At 50.5% G+C, this 21,131-nt stretch overlaps 1 protein-coding gene across 4 annotated transcripts in view; it reads left to right on the top strand.

Annotated features, from left to right (window-relative positions):
* The first annotated feature begins 5,651 nt into the window (after positions 1 to 5,651).
* RASSF4 (Ras association domain family member 4) overlaps positions 5,652 to 21,131 on the top strand; it is a 34,089-nt gene continuing 18,609 nt past the window's right edge. Inside the window, exons 1-3 of one of the 4 annotated variants that reach the window (XM_027111842.1) lie at positions 5,652 to 5,745; positions 14,848 to 14,941; positions 16,952 to 17,027. In XM_027111842.1, the coding sequence (XP_026967643.1) occupies positions 14,880 to 14,941; positions 16,952 to 17,027 (138 nt within the window). In that variant the 5' untranslated portion in view covers positions 5,652 to 5,745; positions 14,848 to 14,879. Of the gene's footprint in view, positions 5,746 to 10,537; positions 10,579 to 14,844; positions 14,942 to 16,951; positions 17,028 to 21,131 lie in introns of those variants that run through there. The other 3 variants (XM_027111839.1, XM_027111840.1, XM_027111841.1) reach the window with 3 other exon arrangements.

Here is a 21,131-nt window from a genome sequence, read left to right as displayed (position 1 = left end):
TCAGAAGGAAGTTTCAGCAGCAGTCTTTAGCTGTATCACCTTTTAAAGCAAACTCTCTTCCTCCTAGGAAACCCAGTGCCTAAGCACTTATTAGTTCTGCAGAATGGGATACAGAAGGTTTTCCAAAGCATAACTTAAAGGATAAACAATATGGGGTGTGTGTGTGTGTGTGTGTGCACGCACACAGGCGCACATGCATGCCCGTTTAAGGAGAAGGCACTTATATGGCATATATCACTGAAATTTATGTCCATTTGGAGAATAAATTCTCATTCCCAGCCCACCTCTGGAATGGGTTGCAGAATTCCATATATTAACCTGAAGTTATTGTATTTATGCTGACAAATGGAGTTAATGAAAACCATTTCACATAGGAAAGAAAGGTAGATGGTATGCAAATAATTTGAGAAATCAACTGAAAACTGATGGCAAATCCTGCTGCATGTTAAGATCATGCAATGGGATGACCTTACTACTCAAGGATTCCACCAAAACAAATGGTGCAAGAAGCATTCTATAAGTGGCCTCTTCCTCCTGATGGGTTTAATAAAACAGAGCCCATTAAAGGTAAAGAAAAGCTGCTTGGTTTAAATTGGATCTTACAGATCTCAATCAAGTACAATCATCCAATTGTTTTCTAAAGAATATACATTCAGAATCTGCAGACTTTTTGAAAAATTGCTTTAAAAACTCACTTGTTCAGAATCTTATGTTGGAGAGAGTAAAGGGGAAAAATCATACAAAGTCATCCATAAAAGACCTTAGGCAATTAACCAGTAATTTTAATTCAAACTCCCCTTTACTGTTTTAAGGGAATGGCCTTGAAAATAATCTTCATTATTAATATGATTTATGTTAAAATACATAAGCCTATTTTTCCTTCAAGGCACAGAGAAATCTAAATTGCGTCTCAACAACATGTGATTATACCGAGTCATTTTCACGACGTGCCTCTCAAAGCACCAGAGGGAAGAAAGCAATTGCTCAGTCTTCTTGGAACGGTGCCCTACTGCCAAGAAGCTTCAGGCGAAAGCTGAGCAGAGCACCCTGCCCCAGGGGCAGCCTTACCTGATGCAAGAAGTCACATGTGTTTGATCAGACTCAGGCTCCTTTCCATTTCCACACGTACAAATCAAACATAAGTTTATTCTCTGTGGCTCTTTCTTAGCTAAAAATGTTGGCTCATGAGCGCCCCCACTTGGCTTTTTATGGACCTTACAAGTCAGTCTGGACTGTTCACAAAATAATAACTTTTCTAAAGACTTTCTGATGCAGGAATGCTATAAAAAATGAGACTGCCCAAGATAACAGGATAAATGCTCTATTCCCTTAATGGACTCCCAAAGGCCCCCTTTATTGGGGTGATGCCCTGGGGGAAGTAGTCTTGCAGAAAATTCTGTGGCCCCAGCTTCCCTGAGGCCTGATCTTCCCATAGAGGTAGATATTGTTCTACTCTCATTCTCTGGTGGCACAAACATGACCACCAGGGCCACCAGGGGGCAAACCCAGATTCCATGTCCCCTTGGATGGGGTAATGAGCCTCCCCAAGTCTGTTTTCTCACCTGAATCTTGCAGAAAGGAAAAAAAAAATCAGTCCTACACCAAATGTTGATTAAACACCTTGACATTCCAGGCAGAGTCAATATCTAAGGAAACAGATATAATCTCCTTCCATCAAGGAGCTCATGATAAAAGAAATGAAATACACAGTGTGCCAGAAAATAGTATTCATGGGCCAGGGATGGGCATTTTAGATAGTGGGCCAGGGAAGACCTCAGAGAAAAGCAATTTGTGTAAAACCTGAAGGAGATGAAGGAGGGAGTCCATGCAGATGTTTGAGGGGAAAGCTTTCCAGGCTGGGGGAATAGCATGTGCAAAGGCCCTGAGGTGGGAGTGGGCCTGATATGTGGGAAGACGAGTGTGGTCAGAACAAAGAGAGGGAGGGGAAGTGGGAGGAGATGAGGTCAGAGAGGCAATAAAAGGGGCAAGATCATCTAGGAAAAGTGAAAGTTAGCAAACTATAGCCCATGTGACACATGTGGCCTATCCTGTTTTGTTAATAGTTTTATTGGAACCTCAGCCATGCCCTTTGATTTGCTTGTTATCTACGGATGCTTTCGAACCACAACAGCAGAGCTGTTAACCCACAGAGCACTTAACCCACAAAGCCTAAAATATTTACTATCTGGTCCTTTACAGAAAAGACTTAACCAACCTCTGGCTTAAACCAATAGTGGTTTATTTTTCTCCATGGCAGGAAGTCTAGAGTAGGCAGTGAAGGCGTTATGCAGCAACTCCATGATGTTAAAAAAGACCCAGACTTCTTTTATCTTTGTGCTCCCCTAGCTTTAGTATGTGGACATGTTTTATCATAACCTCAAAATGGCTGCCAATGCTCCAGACATTACACAGTTTCCACATTTGAGACAGAAAGGCAGGGAAAGGGGGTATCTATCTGATCCTTCTATCAGGAAAGCAAAAGTTGTCTTCACTCTCCCACAGCACACTTTTCCCTATCTCTTGGCCCAGAATTGGGTCATGTGACCACTTATAGCTTCAAAGGAAGCTGAGAAAGCCATGAAAAAGATTGTCAAGACTGACTTAGACACTAGCTTTCAACCTCTTTTGACTGTGGCCCACAGTGAGAAACACATTTTATATCACAGCCTAATACACATAAATGAAACATAGTGCAAACAGAAGTTTCACAAGACACAACTTACATTTACTATGTGTGCTATACACTGATATTTTCTATTTTTTTTAAATACTAGTCAAATCACCTACTAACTTAATTTCATGATACACTGTTGGGTTGTAAGTACAGTATGAAAAATACAAGTTGTCATGATCCTTCACCAGGGAGTGGCACATTGCTGCTCCAAACAAGTTGCTCACCCTTGCTCTCTCCCTCTCTGTCTCCCTCTCAACTTTTTTAAGTATTGTTGATTCACAATGTTGTGTTAGTTTCTGGTGTACAGCAAAGTGATTCAGTTACATATATATATATATATATATATATTCTTTTTCATATTCTATTCCATTATGGTTTATCACAGGATATTGAATATAGTTCCCTGTGCTATACAATAGGACCCTGTTGTTTATCCATCCTATATATAATAGTTTACATCTGCTAATCCCAAACTCCCAGTCCATCCCTCCCCTATGCCCCCTTCCCCTTGGTAGCCACAAGTCTGTTCTCTATGTCTGTGAGTCTGTTTCTGTTTCGTAGATAAGTTCATTTGTGTCATATTTTAGATTTCACATGTCAGTGATATCATATGGTATTTGTCTTTCTCTTTCTGACTTACATCACTTAGTATGATAATCTCCAGGTTCATCCATGTAGCTACAAATGGCATTAGTTCATTCTTCTTTAATGGCTGAGTAATATTCCATTGTATATATTTACCACATCTTCTTTATCCATTCATCTGTCAATGGACATTTAGGTTGTTTCCATGTCTTGGCTATTGTAAATAGTGCTGCTATGAACATTGGATTCATGTATCTTTTCGAATTCTAGTTTTCTCCAAATTACTGGATCACGTGGCAACTCTATTTTTAGTTTTTTGAGGAACTTCCATACTGTTCTCCATAGTGGCTGCATCAACTTTCCTTTCTTTTCCTTTCCTTTCCTTTCTTTCTCTCTTTCTTTTTTCCAAAGAAGGGAATGGGTACTGGGTTGGCAACTAACCGTATACACAACACCCACCATAAGTGAGCTGTGGGTCAAATACAGCTCCATTGAATACTGAAGGAAAAGGTGATTCTCCTTCTGAAGGTACTTGACGATGGACACTCATGGTCCATGTGAAATGTGGGTAGTAACACCCAGCTCCCCAGGAATGTTGAGGGGATTGTGTGGGATCCCTGCTGTAAAGCAGCTAGCGGAGTGCCTGACACACAGTGGGCGTGCAGGACACATCAGGTTGCTTCCTCAAAGCCAATCGTCACTCCAGGCTAGTCCTGGCCCTGATGAGAACATCAGCTGCACCCACACTCTCAGGTGCTGGAGGGCGCCAGGGAAATTGTATCCTACCTGGGTGCTATGTCTACTTATCCTACTGGGCATGAATGAATGCTCAGAGGTTGAGGGCTATGTTGAATTTTACTTACTGTTAAAAGAAAAAAAAACAACTTTGTGAAGCACCCAATTTTTGTCCTCAGCTTTGCGGATCAGACCTTTGGGCTATGCAGGAGTGGGGGTCCCCAACCACTGGGATGCCCTGAGCTGGCAGAGGTTGGGCCACTCTTCACGAATTCATGTCAAGGCAGAGCTGAAAGGTCCCTACCTGGCCTGGTCATCTTTAGCTCCTTCATTCTTACAGGTAGGGAAACTGAGGCCAGAGCGATTGCAACATGGCAAGGTCATGCAGGAAGTAGATGGTAGAGATCAATCTCTTTACCCCCAATCCAGCAACCCTAACAACAACGATTAGCCCAGCCTCTCTCAAGTGGGGTCCAGGGGCTCAAAGACTCAAATCCCAGGCTGAGTTTTGCCTATGTGGGCACCTGCCTTTTTCTAAAAGGTCCATATCTGATTCTAAAATGGCCATGTGACTGTAAAAAGATTAGGAACCACAGACTGAACGAAAGTAAAATGATTCACGTTGGGGGAGGGAAGGGGAAGTCCCGAGGTCAGCACTGGGATAGTGATACAAAACAGAAATTGCAATTGTTTCCATCAGCCCCTTCCCCTTCCCTGTCACCCCACACCCCAGAATCACTGAACTGCTCTGAGTTCCTCAAAAGGCCTGTGCCTTTCTGTCCCCTCTGCCTCTGCACAGGCAAATCCTCCTCCAGCAGGCAGTAACCGGCAGAGAAGCTTATCTCCTCTTAATCATCAGAGGATCTGATTTCTTTTTTTTTTTTACAAATGAGATTTTATTTTATTATTTATTTACTATTTGTTTGTTCGTTTGTTTGTTTATGACTGCATTGGGTCTTCCTTGCTGTGCGGGGCCTTTATCTAGTTGCGGAGAGCGGGGGCTACTCTTCTTTGTGGCGCGCGGGCTTCTCATTGCAGTGGCTTCTCTTGTTGCCATGCACGGGTTCTAGGGTTCATGGATTGTGGCACACGGTCTCAGTAGCTGCTCCGCCGCATGTGGGATCTTCCCCGACCAGGGATTGGACCCGTGTCCCCCCCATTGGCAGGCAGACTCTTAACCACTGCGCCATCAGGCAAGTCCAGGGTCTGGCTTCTTAAATGGAGTGGAGCTCTGAGAGGCCACAGCAAGCAAACAGCCGGACTGCACACAGGTGGCCCTTGAGCAAAAACTAACATCGCTCAGGTTCTACTGATAACCTCCTCTTTCGTGACAGGCACACTAGTAATTGCGGGGCCCGCACTGCGACCTTTGTTGGAAACCCAAGGTTGTCCTTTCCCCCAAGTTCCCTGTCCTTGGTTTGCATACCGGACCCTCCCGACCGAGTCGGGGCTGCTTCCTCCGCGAGTCTCCAGGCGCCCTCTGTGTAGTCCGGGGACACCCCGCAAAGCAGACGCCCCAAACCTTCCCCGAGGCCTCTCAGACACCGCCTGGAGCGGACCTTCCCGGCGGTGCCTGGGGCTGGGCTGGCCGCACAAGGTGACGTGACGCCATTGGCCGGCGCGGGGCGAGGGGCGGGGAGGGGCGGGCCTGACGCTCCAAGCCCCGGAGCAGTAGGCGCTGCGGATGCATCTCCGGTGACTGCGAGGGCAAGGCACCAGCAGCTGCTTCTGGACAGCGCGATGAGTGGACGGTGAGTGATGCACGGGCGAGAGAGTTCGGTCGGTCCGCGTCCGACCTCCGCCCACCGCCCGAGCCCAGGACCTTCCCAAACAGGGGCTCCGGAGTCTGGGCACTGGTGCCCTTGGCTGCCGCGTGCAAAGTCCCCTCCCTCTGCCAGCCTGGCGTATTGCGGGCCTCGGGCCCAAGGCTGAGAGTGAGCACTGCGCCAGGCACCTCCTCCAAGGAGAGGGCACTTTAGAGGCTAAAACCTGAGCACAGCAGGTGTGTGCGCGGCAGCAGGCTACATCTTTGCCCACCTTGTCTCTCATCTTGGCCAATATCCTAGAAGCATTGATCTTAGAATTGGGGGGAGAGGCTCGAAGTGCCTCTGGCACAGTTCTCAGATTTCATGGATGGAAGACCATGAGCACCAAGATAATAGCAGAAGCAGGGCCTCACAATTGCTATTTATAGAGGATTTGCCTTGTTCCCAGACCTGTGCTAAGAGCTTTAGCACAGTATGCCTACTTCTCACAGCCTTGATACTTTCATTATCCCCATTTTCAGATGAGAAAACTGAGGCTTTAAGAGTTATGGAATTGTCCAGTTTTACCCAGATGAGTCAGTGGTGGAGTCAGCATTTTAACCCAGGGCTTGTTATGCCAGGTCTCATTCATTTCACCCACTGACTTCAGAGCTCACCCTGCCAGCCACTCTGCTCACCCCCGTGCTCCTGACTGTGTCCTGCACTTCCCACTCCAGACAGATGCCTTTGTTTTTATTCATCTGGCCTGGGGGAGTGAGGGCCTTCTCTCACACCAGGATCAGTGCCAGGCCAGTGCCAGTGTTTTCTTGAAACACTGAAAAGAGAGCTGTGAGTAATCCCACTTCACAGAGGAATTAAATAGGGTCACAACAGGTGAGGGCTGGGATTCTGGAATTTTAGCCCAAGCAGGTTGGACTCCAAAGCCATGTACTTGCACTTGCAGGAAGGATCCTCACTGGCTTCTATCTAGTTTAACTGCTCACGGCACAATCAAGATTTGTTGCCAGAAGCCATGAGTAAATATTAACTACAGCTAAAATGCCAATCTGCCTGCCCCCCCACCCCCGCTCCCCTGAGTAATTCCTGAGCTGCTGGCAGCAGGGTGGGAGGTGCTGGGTGGGGGGCAGGGGGTGGAAGGGGAAGGGAGAGAAGAGAAGATGAATTCCTTAAACCTAGGTCACAAAATTGCTGGCTAAGAAGTTGTAATGGGGTGTGTTTCAACACTGTCGGTACGTTTTCATTAGTTTTTGTCATTATTCCCTCTGTGTGTAGTGCCTGTGGTTTGAGACTTTACAGGGAAGGTGAGATTGAGGCCACAGATTAAAGTGTCAGTGTGAAAGCCGGGAGGTGGGACCATATTTCCACCATGAGACTCCAGCAAGTGGCCTGGAGGTTGAGAATAGAGTGAAGTGCAGGGTCCCCCCGGGTGAGGGTCAGCTGGACAATGACCCATGACAACAGAACATGAACAGAACTCAGGCGTGTGTTATAGCTCAGGTCCTGTAAATGCAAAGGCTCAAAGGGGAGACTCTGATTACCAGAAAGCACTCTGGACTTGATCTTGGTTTTGAGAGTGAACTCAGCCAGATGTTGTGGCTCACAGATGCTCCTGCTGAGATCTGAGTCCCAGGTTCCCATCTCCAGAGCCTCACTGTCTCTCTGGAGACCCTGACTCCCACTATGACCTCTACTGGGAACTTCTGTTTATCATGGGTGAACCCCATATGAGGCCCATCTCACCTGTTTCCTCACTCACCTTCACAGCAGTTAGTGATTCAGCTCATGAGGAACCTGAGGTTCAGAGGGGGAAAAGGGACTTGCCTAAGGTCACACAGCTAAAGAATCCCAGAGCAGAGCTTTAAACCCAGATCCTTGCAAAGGCTGGTGGTTATTCTCTCACAGAGTGCACTGAAGAAAATATTTTCAAGTTGTTTTAAAGTAAATCAAAATCAACTAGGAAGTGGCTGTACTTCCCGAAGCTTCTGCAGTTTTGTCACTCTTGTTAAAGGGGAACTTGCGGTTTGCTCAGTCTCCTTTTCTGGCTGTCTGACCTCCTTCCCCAGGATGCACTGCTTAGAGAGATTTGGAACCCCCTTCCCTTGCCTTGCCTGACCTTGGGGGGTGGAGTCGAGGGTGTCATACAGCCCCATAGCCAAAGAGCTAGGAAGAGACCTAAAGACACTCTGGTCCAGCTGCCAGTGCAATCCTGGCTAAACTGAGGCCCGAGAGATGTCACAACACATTGAAGTCATGTGCCAAGCTGATACCCCAGCGAAGCTCATACCCAGACTTCTCTCTAGTATGCCCCTTTGCCTCCTCTCCCTTGCTGTGGCACATTTCAATAGAAGTTCTTAACCTGGGACCTGCAGGTCCAGGAGCACATGAGCAGGGGCTTACTGATCCTTCTGCAATGGTGTGCAAATTCAGTGTGTGTGTGTGTGCACACACGGGCATGTTTCTGGAGACAGTGTGTTAAGCTTTCAGGAAACTCCAGAGGGCTCCATGACCCAGAATATTCTGAGCCGAACCGTGTCTCACAGGAAACCACCTCCAGCAGCTGCATGCAGCACACAGGTCTGGTGCAGTGGGTAGCGCTGGCTGGGGGGATGAGAGGATGTGGGGGACGAGGAGGGGCAGCGATTTTGTGCACCCAGTGCAGCCCTGCAGCAGCTGGCACTGGGCACTCGGAGGGCCGGCACCTCTGGCTCCGGGCCATTGGGATATTAACCAGTGGTCATTCTGAGTACCTGTTTGGCCCAAAAAGCATAGCTGAGAGGATTCCTTTTTTCCTAGATCTCTTCTTCCATAGGCAAGAGCTAAGCTCAGTCTGGGGAGGGATAATCCCGCGGGGCCAGGGAATATGTATGTAAGGGGAAGCAGTAGGATGGGAAATGCTTTCTTGCCCCAGGGTGCCAGGCCTTGAAAACGAGGGCAGAAGCCAGAGACCTGGCTGCAGGGGTCTGGTTGCAGCACCGCCTCTAGGTGGCGACTGTCAGAAAGCTGTGAGGAGGGCCAACCTGCCTGGATGCAGAGGCCTGGGCCCTTCAGAGGAAGAGCAATGGTGTCAGGGTGCCTGGTGCTGGGATAGCCTCAGGGAGAGTGTTGGTGGAAGCCCAGGACCTCGAGGGTGGGGACGATACAGTAAAGGTGAGCTGGGGTCAGGGGGTAGACCAAGGGGAAGGCGGCGAGTGGAGGTAACGGGTGGCTCTGCAGCTGCCGTTCCTGCTCTCCCTCGACTCCAGCTGGACTGTGCACAACGTCCCCCTGGGCTTCCAGCCACCAGGGCTGGGGCAGGGAGGGTGTGGCCAAGCCCAGGGAGTGAAGGTAGAGGAGCGAGGAAGGGCAAGGACAGCACTGTGGAAGGGAATGGAAGCTGCAGCTGCTGTGTCCCTGCCCGCCATCCGCATCCCAACAGCTGGCTTTCTCGGCAAAAATACATTGCCAAGGGGTGGCCTGTGTCTGGCCAGACCCCCTCTCAGAGGCAGCTGGTACCAGCAGGCACTACAGCTTCTTCCCTGGCCAACCTCCTGCCATTTGCCGGTTAACAGGTGCTAGCTAGGGAGGGCCCATTTAAAGGTTCATTGTTTTCTGCGCCACCTTCCTGCTGGCCCTGGCTGGCATTTGAAAGTTGCAGCCACGGACTGCAGAGCAGGAGACCCAGCCTTCACAGGAATGCATGGCAGTGTCACCAGCAACTGCCCTTTCCCTAGGAACCTCCTACCTCCTTCTGGTCTGAGCAGCCTGGGCTGAGAGGCTCCCAGCTGTGCCCCCACGTGCTCCATCCTCTTTCTTGGACTCGCCATGTCACGGTCTTTACATATTTGATTTTAATCCTGCCTAAAGAAGAACTTCAGAGTCATAATTTTATAAGATGTTAGCACAGAGGTTACCAAGCACTCAGATTTCACAGACATCCTCAGAACGTTTTAATTTGGATGCCGATACATTTTCCACTTTGCCGAGTTAGAACAACAACCATCTATCATTGCCACGCTTATGAAAGAGAGGGCATCGTAGGACTAATAAGTAGGCAGCACGTCGTCTTGAAATAAAAGGCTTTTGAACGCAGTGGATGCAGCTTCATGAAAACACCACTGCGTTAGCTTTCTTTTTCTCCTTCTGCCGTTCGCCGGTAGGAAGTGGGCTGTAGTGATGGCCTGAGGAGCCGCAGAGCTGCCTTCTCCCATAATAAGCAGCTCCGTGACCCCAGAAGAGGAAAGATGGGCCGCAGCTTTAAAGGCTTCATTGTCCTTTGTCCCAGACCAAAGGCCAGGGACAAAGCGAGGGCAGGCAGCGGGCCCGCTGTCCTCAGCAGCCCCTCCTCACGGCTGGCAGAGCAGCTGCTGAAGTGGAAAGCGAAAACAATCCACTGCCTGTTCACTGGGACAGGTAACCAGGGCTGGCTTGCTGCCCTGGGGCCCCTCCTCCGGGGGACAGGGAGCCCTGGCGCAGCCTGAGTCCTCGGGTTGGGGACAGAGCCTCCTCCAGCCAGGGAAGCAAGTGTGGAGGCCTGAGCTCTGTGCGCTGGGGCCTGGGGGAGGGGAGCAGGCTGGGACAAGGAAGGCTGGACTCCCGAGAGCCACAGGGCTTGGCCTGCGCAGCTGCACCTGTCACTCTGTGCTTTGCAGCCTGCGCCTGGGTGGTGGGCCAGCCCATCCTCTTCCCGACTCCTGCTTCAACCAAAGCAGCCCCGCTTTAATCCGTTTGTGTGTGAAGCTTCTCCTAGGGCTTTATTTAAAGATAAGATTGTCCTTTTTTAAAAGGTAGAAAAATGCTCCACTGGAGATTCATTTAAGTCCTGCCCAACGCATGAGGACGGTGAGTGTTTAACAGGCGGTTTCAGGAACACGCTCCAAATGGAGAGAAATCTCAGCTGCCTTTCTTCCCGGGGTCTGTGTGCCCGCTGTCCCTCAAAGCTCTCTCATTCAGGTTACCCCCAGGATGCCTCTCAGGTACACATGCAGCTCACTTGAGAACCGGACAAGATACTGGGAGTATCAAAATCAATGAAAACCTCCTCTACCTCCAGTCGGGTAAAGGAGGCGCAAATGCAGTGCTGGCATTGGGAGAGGAATTCTGAGAGTGGCCCCAGAGCTCAGGTCTGGAACACAAGGAGATGGAGGTGTTGCCGAGTTGGGGTGGGGGATTGGGACATGTGAGAACCAGAGACCATGAGACTGGCTTCGGGCCACGCACATGATGGATGTCAGAGGACACAGCAGTATGTGGTTCTCTCAAATAAGAGATTGTTTTTCTATAGAGCAAAGTTCTCCCCCCCCCATAAGGCTCAGACCCCGCCCGGCAATTTGAAAGAACCCTCAGTTCGTTGCCTCCCCCCCAGCCTTGTTCACTTATCTCCTTCCCTCACCTGGGATGGTATACCCCATTCTCTGTCCCTGCCACATAAGCTGTTTACCCTACGAGCCACCTTCTCCTTTCACTTTGCTCTCTGCAATCCAGGACGCTTCTGCACTTTCCTCCTGATTCCCTCTGAGCTATCTCCCCCAGCTGATGTCACCCAACTCCAGCTGGAGACACTCGGCTCGTTGGTTGTGTCCTTTAAATAAGCAGGCTCTTGAGGGCAAAGCCTTCCAGAAGGCCGTTGCAGGGAGCCTCTCCTGTGTTACTCAGCACAGTATTATCAAAAGCCCTAGGCAAAGCCGCGGATGGGGCTCCCCGCCACGCACCTCACCTTCAACCAGAGCAGCCCCTTTAATCTGATTTGCATAACTGTTACATTTGAACAAAGAGTTCTACAGTTGAGAAAATTTCTAACTCATTGTACAGATGGGAAAATCAAGGCCCAGAGAGGAAAAAGCATGCAACTGAAGCTACACGGGTCTTTAGCAGCTCCCAGCCCAAAGCACTTTAAGAAGCATCTTCTATTAATAACTAATCGCTGCTTGATATAGAGATTTCCCCTTGTAAGTGTCCCTACTAAATAGAGCAAAATGGGCATATTCCCCACATGCTTTGGGAGAAATACAGTGTTCATAAGTGGAGTCATGTCATGCGTCAGCAGTTATACACACACATACACACACACACACACACACACACAGACACACACACACACACACATATACATACATGTATATATTCATTTTAACTTTATTATCTACCGAATCAGTCAGGATAGCCTAGGTTATGCTGCAGTAACAAATCCCTGAAACACAGCAGAGGCTTATTTCTCTTTCCCAGTCCATATTCGTTGTGGACTGGCAGAGGCAACCACAGAAGCACTCTGGGACCCAGGCTGACCATCAGGAAGCTGTACTTACTGGGACATGTGGCTTTCTGGGTCACCACAACAGGGAACAGGAGAGCCGCAGGGTCATGCATTGGCTCAGATGCACTGGCCTGGGAGTGACAACAACACTTCTGTTTGCAGAGCTAGTCACATGGCCCCATAGCTGCAGGGGGCTGGGGAACGGGAGCTATCATGTGATCATTCCAGGGGCAGTAATTGTCTCTACCACAGTCACCCAACTTTAAACAGTAAAATGTAGCCCATAAAAATCCAGATGTCTGGCTTCTCGTGAAACACCAGAAGATCTGCCCCTCTGGAAGAGGAATGTGTCCCCAAGTGCCCTGACCAGTGTCCCTCAGCTGAGTCACTCCCCCGGCCCCTGGAGACTTTTGCATGATTTATTCCAGCTGTGTATGCACAACTCTCGAAAGTTGACTTTGGGGGACCCCATGAGGCTTTCTGTATTCGTCCAATGATTTAACAGCCATTTGTGGACCTCCTGCAGCGTCCCAGGCTTGCACTCCGTGCTGGAAACAAGTGGTGAGGCAGAAAAGCAACATCCCAGCCACACCACCCTCCTCCTCTCCTGGGAGAGTCCAAACAAGAGGCCGGCCCTGCAGGGGAGAGCCGAGAGCAGGAACTGGGCCAGAGAGGAGCTGTTGCTGCTACTGCTGCAGAAGGGGTCTGCTCCGGCACGGGCTGCCTGGCAAGCAACGGTTTAGGGTATAGGATGAGGACGACGCTGGGTTCTGAGCAGAGAATGGCTGTAAAAGCCCAAAGGGGAGAAAAAGCGTAGAACCCATTAGGGGAACGGTGGAGCTCAGAGCAGGAAGTGGGGGGAGTGGAAGAGAAGCTGGCTACAGAGGAAGGCAAGAGAAAAAAGCATCTCTTGTTATTTCTGGGTAAATCCAGCCCTTCCCATTATGAGCTGGCTTAAAGCAAGACAGTTGTGTCATGGACCCACAGAAACGGTGTTGACGGAGAAACCCAGCCTTGCCCTGGGCTGAAGCCAGCTTCTGCATTGGAAGCATTTGAGGAAGGACCCAGAGAGGGAGCCTGGCAGGTCACTTTTTCCACAGGGTATCTGAGGTGCTGAGGAACCGAAACCCTATTTTGAAATAGGCCAAGAAGAAGGCAGCTGGGAGTCCCCAGCTCCAGGCCCCCATGGTGCCAATGCCCTGTGCCCTACAGAGGTAGGGTTGGCTGCTGGCCACAGCCGGGGGCCTGCCCTCTCTGCAGGCCACAGTTTGCCTCCCTGTAGACTCAGGCAGAGGGGAGGAATTTAGGGGATGATTCTGATGTCACTGGGAAGCCCACCTCTCTCAAACCATTCCCCTTCTCTACGCCAGCCGTGTGTCCGCTGCCTCCAGAGTCAGATGCTCATTCAGGGCTGATGTGGCCACAAGAAGGCTGGTACGTCTGGTTTGTGGGTGGATCAAGCCAGCAGGCAGGAGTGTGCTGGGCTAGTCAGAGTCAGCGCCCCTCCGCCGCGACGGGCTCTGCTCTGAGGTCACCGATAACACAGCAGTTGGACCTGACCTTGACCACCTCCCGCCCACCCCCAGTAGCACTGGCACACATACAGGTCAGGAAGACGCGATTGAGCCAGGTTTGTGTGAACAGATGTTGGGGGTTTTTTGTGAAGGAGCCAAGCAAGCTCCACGGTGTGAAAGACACACTGTGTGCCCTGTCCGTGCCACCTCCCAGGGTAACTAAACCCCTCAGATTACTAGCTGCAACTTGGGAGAAGGGGGGGTAGAGGCAGGGTCAAGGTTAGAGTATGCATGTGTGTGAAGCTGGGGCTCAGTGCCCGACACATAGTGGGCCTTGATAAGAGAGTGCTCAGCCAGAATAACGCAGAGACAGAGAGAAGAATCTATACGGAGGATGCCAGCAGGGTAGAGAAAGCTCTAGTGGATTTACCTGCTGTGAAAGAAACCCAGGAGGGCTTGGGAAGCGCCACAAACGTTTCCAGGTTGTGAATGAGAAGAGATAGAGACAGTTTCATGGGTGAGTCCACGAACAATCCTATAGGATAGAGGTTACTCCATCGTACAGATGAGAAAATGAAGGGTCTGGGGGTTTAAGTTACTGTCCGATTTCAGTATAGAGAAGGGGCTAAGAGACCGGCATCTGGAGTCTAGATGCTTGTGTTTGGTGACTTCGCCATTTACTCACTGGGAATCTTGGGCCAAGTACTTAACTTCTGTCCCTGTTTTCTCATCCGTGAAATGGGAATAGGATGGTACTTACCTCATAATGGTGTTGTAAGGAATAAACAAGATAATTCATAGAATATGCTCAACAGTCTCCAGCATGTAGTGAACGTGGTACCGATTAGCCCGTCACTAGGAGAGCTGGTCCAGGTGTGTTGACTCCAAAGGCAGTGATGGGGGGACCACCTCAGGCTCCGTGGAAACGGAGGAGAAAGGCCAGGGGTGACTTAGAGGTTTGAGGGAGCAATCAAGGTAGAAAGCATCATTCAGGGTGTCCATCAAGAAAAAAAGCATATAATCTGAAATATTGAGGAGATTGATTGATTCCTGGGGCTCATGAAGAGGTTTTGGGAAGGGGGCTGATAGGGCGGTTCTGACCTTGCCCTGCCAGGGCTGACGCGTGTGGGTGTGGGGTCCCATGAAGTCCTCTAGGTCTGGCCCTGTACCTGGGGGCGGGGGTGGGGTGGGAGTGAGGTAGAGGTTGGGGCGTGGGCACGTGAGAGGGTGGGGAGGTGGGAGGTGAGGCAGAAGCTGCAGCCTCTGCACCAAGGCTCCGGCGCCACACTGGCCATCACTCCTCCCAGCTTAGGTGTCTGTGGGCCCTCCTTTGTCTACCAGCAGGTAACTTCCGAGTCTGCAGACAACAGCAGAAGATGAAGGAAGATTGTCCACCCAGTTCTCACGTGCCCATCAGCGACAGCAAGTCCATTCTGAAGTAAGCCATTGTGAGCGAAGAGGGGTCTCCATGCCTGCCTTTCCCCCGTGGCCACTCCCCTGCCATGGGCAGCCTGTGGGTGGAGGAATTCTGGGCACTTTTTGTAGATACAGTGATGCGCCTGCCCCAGGAACAGTGATGAGAGCACTTCTTTTTGAAGTGCTTTGGAGATCAAGGATCAAGGCATGAGTCTGACCCCCGCCTCCCTGGGCAGACAAAAGCAGGAAAGCGTGACAGTGCCTGCTGTGAACCTGCAGAGATGGCGTTTAGTTTATATAAAAACTAGAGCAATACTAACATCTTATTGCATTAAACAGTTCAGGGGAAAAAAAAACACCTCAAAACTAGTTTTGAGTTTTTATTAAAAAGGTATATTTTTCTCAGCTTATTTTTATTTATTTTATTTTGTTTATGACGAGACTCCTGGTCTCATAAAAAACTGTTTGGGATACTTTTCCAAGTTCATTGCTGAACTAAAGAAAAGTGTATTTTTTCATTTTATCTTGCTTTTCAAGTCCTGAGTCCAAGTATTTTCTAAATTTGGGTAGCTCCTATCTGCCATTCTGAAGACAAAGCAAGCCTCCTTGAAATGGACTAGCTTTTGCTGAGGACCTGCCCGCTGGGGTCCTCCTACTAAAGACCCTGAGAAAACAGACAGTGCTCCCACACCATCATTTTCCTTATTTAAATCCGATAATAAGAACAATGTAACAATATTAAATATCATTTTGAAAAAAGTCATAACAACCGTACATGATTTAGATGTTATACATGTACGTATCCTAACAATTTAATATTCAGCGTTTGCACACTTATCACAGTGAACATGCAGTATTGAATCCTGCATTGTTAATGCCATTAAGTTGTAAATGGGTTCCCTTGTCAGTTACCATCACCCCACATCACACAGGGCTGCACAACAGAGCACCAGAGCGTGTGTTTCTCATCCAGGCCCTGGGTTGCTCGAGTGTGGGTGACAGCAGTACCTGAGAGGTTCAAGAGCATCTCTGTCCAGTAGGGGAGCCACCAGCTACACGTGGCTGCCGAGCACGGGACCTGTGGCTGGAGAGATGTAGTGAATATAAAAGATGCTCCAGCTACCGAACATTTCTTACAAAATAAAATAACGAGCAGAATCTCATTAATAATTTTTACATAGATTTCACGTTGACATGATAGTATTTTAGATACACTGGATTCAATAAAATGTTATTAAAACTAATTTCCCCTGTTTTATTTTCCTTGGTAGTATAGCTACTAGAAGATTTTAAATGATGTGTGTGGCTTGCATTGCATGTCTATTGGACTGCACTGCCCTGCAGAGCCCAGCTTGGGTACAGGGAGCTGTCCTCGTTTTCTCTCTGCCACACCTCGGCCAAGGCACAAGCTGTGGCTTTCCCTTTATCCTGGGGAGACAGCATTTGGACAGAGTAGCCATCCTAGGGCCTTCAGGATCTTAGTCTCAGGGGCTGTCACCTTCATCCCATGATCACACGTCCAGGAAGTCAGGATGGGGAAGAGGCACCCTGGTGGTACCTTCATAGCAGCCACCCCAGACCCTTGTAGGAAGAAATATGGGGAGAAAAAGGAAGCCTTTAAAATGCCAATTATCCAAGCCCAAGTGACTTATTCTGAGAAGGTGACTCAGAAGTAAGGTACAGGGAGATTGTCAGGAACTCTCATCTATAATAGTGAAATTGTGCAAACACCCTAGAAGTACAATAGCGTGGGCCCCTCTGTGAGTTTTGACCTGGACCCCTCTGTGAGTTTTGCTTCCTTCGCAGCCCCACCCCGGGCTTTCCAGGAGCGCTGATCTGCGAAACTCCTTAGAAGACCAAAGGGTGTGTGTCTGATGGCAAAGTCTAGTCTCTCAATGGATTATATGTTGTTGGCAAAATGTGTACATTATGCCCATTTTACAAATGAGGAAACTGAGCCCAGCGAAGCCAGATGCCTTATCCAAGGCCCCACCACATTCCAAGAGCATATGTGTGTCTTTACCTTTTTTAGGTCAGAGCTCTTAAGCCTGCTGAAGACCTACAACTGCTACCATGAGGGCAGAAGCTTTCAGCTGAGACACAGAGAGGTAAGGCCCATTTCTCTTCTTTTTCATAGGGTCACCATTTATCCTGGCTTGCCAAAAATAGTGCTGCTTTATACCTGTTAATCAAGGGTAATGCTAAAGACCATTTCCTTCACTCTGAGTGTCCAGTTTGGATAATAAATTGTAAGGTCACCCATCCCCTGAGTTGGGGACCAGGTTATCTCCTTTGAGATCCCTGCAAGGGGTACTGAGGGTCGGACCATCCCCGTGAGAATGCAGAGCCGATGGAAATCCCCTTGTGCGCCTTCTCCTTCCACCTGGGACTTTTGTCTTCATGAAGGCCGGGACATTGGAGTCTGAAATCTTTGAGACCGCACGGTCCAGTGCTTCCTCTGCTCATCCCAGCATAGATGAGGAACTCAGCACAAGGACCTGGCTTGCCCAAGTTCACGGGGCAATGCAGGAGTGAAAGCAGCCTCTCTGTGCTTGTCAACCAACAGGAAAGCCTTGCGATAGAGGAGAGCTCCCCAGAAGATGCTTACAGGGCCAGGAAGGTCCGCACTTGAGAGGCAGGGTGGGCGTGGGGAGTGGAGGACACTGGAGAGCACGGGTCAGATCAAACCCAGGGCAGCTGTGCAGGGATGTGGGCTTGGTACACCCAGACCCTTCCTGATTTTTCAAAGGAAGCTAGGTATCTGGAATTTCATGTGGAATTCCCAAACCTCGAAGCACTGTGTGGCCTAAGCAAAACAAGCCAAATAGAAGCACGTGGGCACCAGCTGGACTCCAGGGAGTGGCCAGCAGGGCCCAGGCTCGGGGAGCTGCTCACCGGGCAGATCAGGTGAAGGCCTGATCTTGCCACCCACCATCTAGAACTTCCAAATCTTTCACATGGGAGCCCTGGTCGGGATACTGGGGCATTTGAAAAGCCAAAATGGGGTGTCTTTTCGTGATCATGATTAGGCTTTATTTTGGGAGGTTTCCATGGTTGAGATCGGGTTGACTCTTGGAATTTTCTCTAGCCCATCAGTGTCTGGCAAGGGCCAGTGGCCTCTGAGTCCCCCTTCTGTTGCTGAACATGGGAACGGACAGTTCAAGCCCCGGCAACCCACAGAGACTTCATGCAGGCGGAAGCCACTCTGCTCACTAATCTCGCTTCTATTAGTTCTTCAAACAACCACACATCCCCTTCTGTAATTACTAGAACAGAGGGTGAGCCCCGAGGTGCAGGCAGCTCTGGGCAGCAGGGGGATCGCCAGTCAGTGTCAGGGAGGTGACCTCCATCAGCCAGGCCAGGCCAGTGTCACACAGTTCAGGAGCCTGGACGGGAGGGAGGCTGCTAGCTCCTGGCTCAGGCAGTGCTAGGCTGCTTGTGACAACCTGGAATGACGCAGACCTCACACTCTGCCTCCCCTTGACCCACCCACCCTGCGTGGGGCCTTGGGACCAGCCCTGACAACTTGTTCCCCACCCCTCAGAATTTCTGCATGCTTCTGTGTTCGCACTCCTCTGCAGAGCAGCCTCTGACGCCTGTCTCAGCAGCCCGCCCTGGCCCAGCTCCTTACTGCTGCCCGCAGGGCTCTGATCCTAGCATCCTGCTATCTCTGCTTTCGCTGTCTCTTTTCTTACTTGAGTGATAAGCCCCTAGACCTGGGCCAAGTGCCCTACTAGTCCTGCATCCCCTCCGCTAGGCATGGGGCGGTACCTGTGCATAGGTATTAGATAACTAACGAGCAGATGCAGGCCTGGAGCAAGTTGGGATGAGTCCTGAGCCCCAGCGTGCTGGGCAGTTTTGATCTGTGCTGCTAAGTGAGGAGTTGGGCCCACTTCAGTTCTTGTGCTGAAGGCATGGGGTGGGGTCTTCTGACTGGACCCTGTTCCTCAGCTCTGGGCCATCCAGGGATTGCTCTAAGATCATGATGGTTCTCAACATGTGGTCCCCACACCAGCAGCTTCCGCATCACCGGGGAACTGGTTAGAACTGCAAATTCTTATCACCCTCCTTCCTGCAGGCCTGCTGAATCAGAAACTCTTCACCCTCCCAGCTGTGTTTTGACAAGTCCTCCAGGGGATTCTGATGAAGGCCAAGTCTGAGAACAGCCAGTCTAAGAGCTTGATCTTGGCACTTGGGATTCCCCAAAACAATCCCCTCTGTTGGAACAGCTGAGTGGGGAGAGGGACAGGGAAGCCCCAGACCTGTTTGTGTGATGGGACAGTCCACATGGAGGAGTGTAGGACCCTGCAGTGGGGAAGAGGCGCTCCTGCTGGCCCCAAAGGCAGGAACTTAACATCCCACAGGCAGGGATTTTCATATTCCTAACCCTAAAGAAGGTGTGAGGGTCTGACCTGATCTCACTGGAGCCGGAAAGTACCTTTCAGGAACCTTCTGCAGCTTTAACAGCCAAGGTGTGCCTGCCTGAGGGAGCGTGTGTCTTTGGGAGGTGACCTCCACCATAGAGACAGGCTACCGGCTTGCGAGTCGGGAGTTCTAATGCTGAAATGCGTGACTGGGTCCTGGGGCACGACATCTCTGGGTGACTCACCCACCACCCAGCGTCCGGGGCTCTGCAGTTCCTCAGGTTGCTGACCTGGGACCTTCTGGGCCTCAGAGACTCATAGTTCCTAGAACTTGCTGCCGGGCCACCCGAGACTGGGCTCTCCCGGCACTGCAGACGCTGAGGGCAGGGCAGACAAGAGGAGCTTTGCCTCTGTTGTATTTATTGTAGTACAAGGGCATTGTGAGGGAGGAGTGACCATTTTCCAAACAAAGAAACTGAGACTCTTAGAGTCTCTGGCCCAAGATGACCCTGAAGGAAGTCAGAGGCTCTGGCGTGGCTCCGAGGCCTGAACAGAGACGTGTATAATACAGCGATACCATCGCCAGCGTTAAGCTCTGGAGGTCTGTGGAGGTCTTGACTGAGTAGGACTCACCAGGACTCAGGGACTCGGAAAGCGGTTTCTCACCCCTGCCCCCCAAGCTCGATCCCCAAGCTAAGCGTGGTGAGCTCAGCCTCGGGTATGCCCTCCCAGCGCCGCAAGGGGCTCTGCAAGAGACCCTCCCACCCAACTTGTTGTCTCTGGGCCTGCCCCGGAGCAGCCTCAGCCTGGCTGCTACAGTTGGGGGCACTTTCTTGTCCACTGTCTCATCTGGGGCCCACGGAACTCAGAGAGGTGAAATGTGTCACTGGCAGGGGCACACCCTGGGGCAGGCATTTCCCTGTGAACTTTCCCGCAGCTTCTACAGAACTAGGAGCAAAGGATTCCCGCTCAGGAGGCCGGAGCAGTAGCTTCCTTCATTGTAAACCTAGCCTTTGGGATCGTTTTGCTTGTTTTACAATGAAAAGTGTGATCAACTGGGAGCAATTGTGCCTTTTGAAGAGAGCAAAGCATTTTAACCAGGCTGGTTGGTGCCTCTACAGAATAATGGACCACCCCGGAAATGCCAGTGGGCAAATATATCACTGCTGACTGTGTGAGCTGGAGGCAGTAGGGCCCTGGTGTCCTGGTGTGTGGTGTGTGGCCGCTGCCAAAGCCAGCCTCCCACCCCGCCCCGCGCTCAGCTCTGAGTAGGCTCAAAGCTCCCCCTGGTGGCGTGAGCGCACACTACACCCAGTGTAGGACCTCAGCCCCTGGCCCCCTGCACAAGTGCAAGAAAGGGAAGGACCTTCCCTCCGCCAGGGGTCCCCTTTCCTCTTATAATGATCCCTCTTCTTCTAAGGCCTGAAGGCAGGAATGACAGGGTTGACAGACAGACCACCGGTTCCTGGTGAGTGCTAGGCCCGTGGATGTATTCCCTGGGGGTTCCTGAGTGCTTTCCAGTCTGTCTCTCCAGGCGGGAGGGGCATTTGTGTCCCTTCCCTGTCTCAGTGGTGGGTGGGAGGAGAATGAGACTGCTCCGTAGGGCCCCACCACGAGGACTTTCTGTTCGGCTGTTCTGTCCTCAGGAGCTTGGGACACTGCCAGAAGCCCCTTCCCCCAGCCCTTTATTCATCTTTTTTTTTTTTTTTGGCAACTTCTGAAGGTGCCATTAGCTTCTTTTACATCGGGGGTATTAGCAGAGGACCCCAGAGCCCAGGAATCTCCTTGGCCCTATCTGATCTCCCCAAATGCAGCAGTGTGATTTCTGAGCTTGGGGGGATTAGCCAG

This window comes from Aethalodelphis obliquidens, unplaced genomic scaffold, assembly GCF_003676395.1.
Source record: "Aethalodelphis obliquidens isolate GAN/ISIS:26980383/991018 unplaced genomic scaffold, ASM367639v1 scaffold11, whole genome shotgun sequence".
Lineage (NCBI taxonomy): Eukaryota > Metazoa > Chordata > Mammalia > Artiodactyla > Delphinidae > Aethalodelphis > Aethalodelphis obliquidens.
This window is presented reverse-complemented; position numbering and strand designations above follow the sequence as displayed.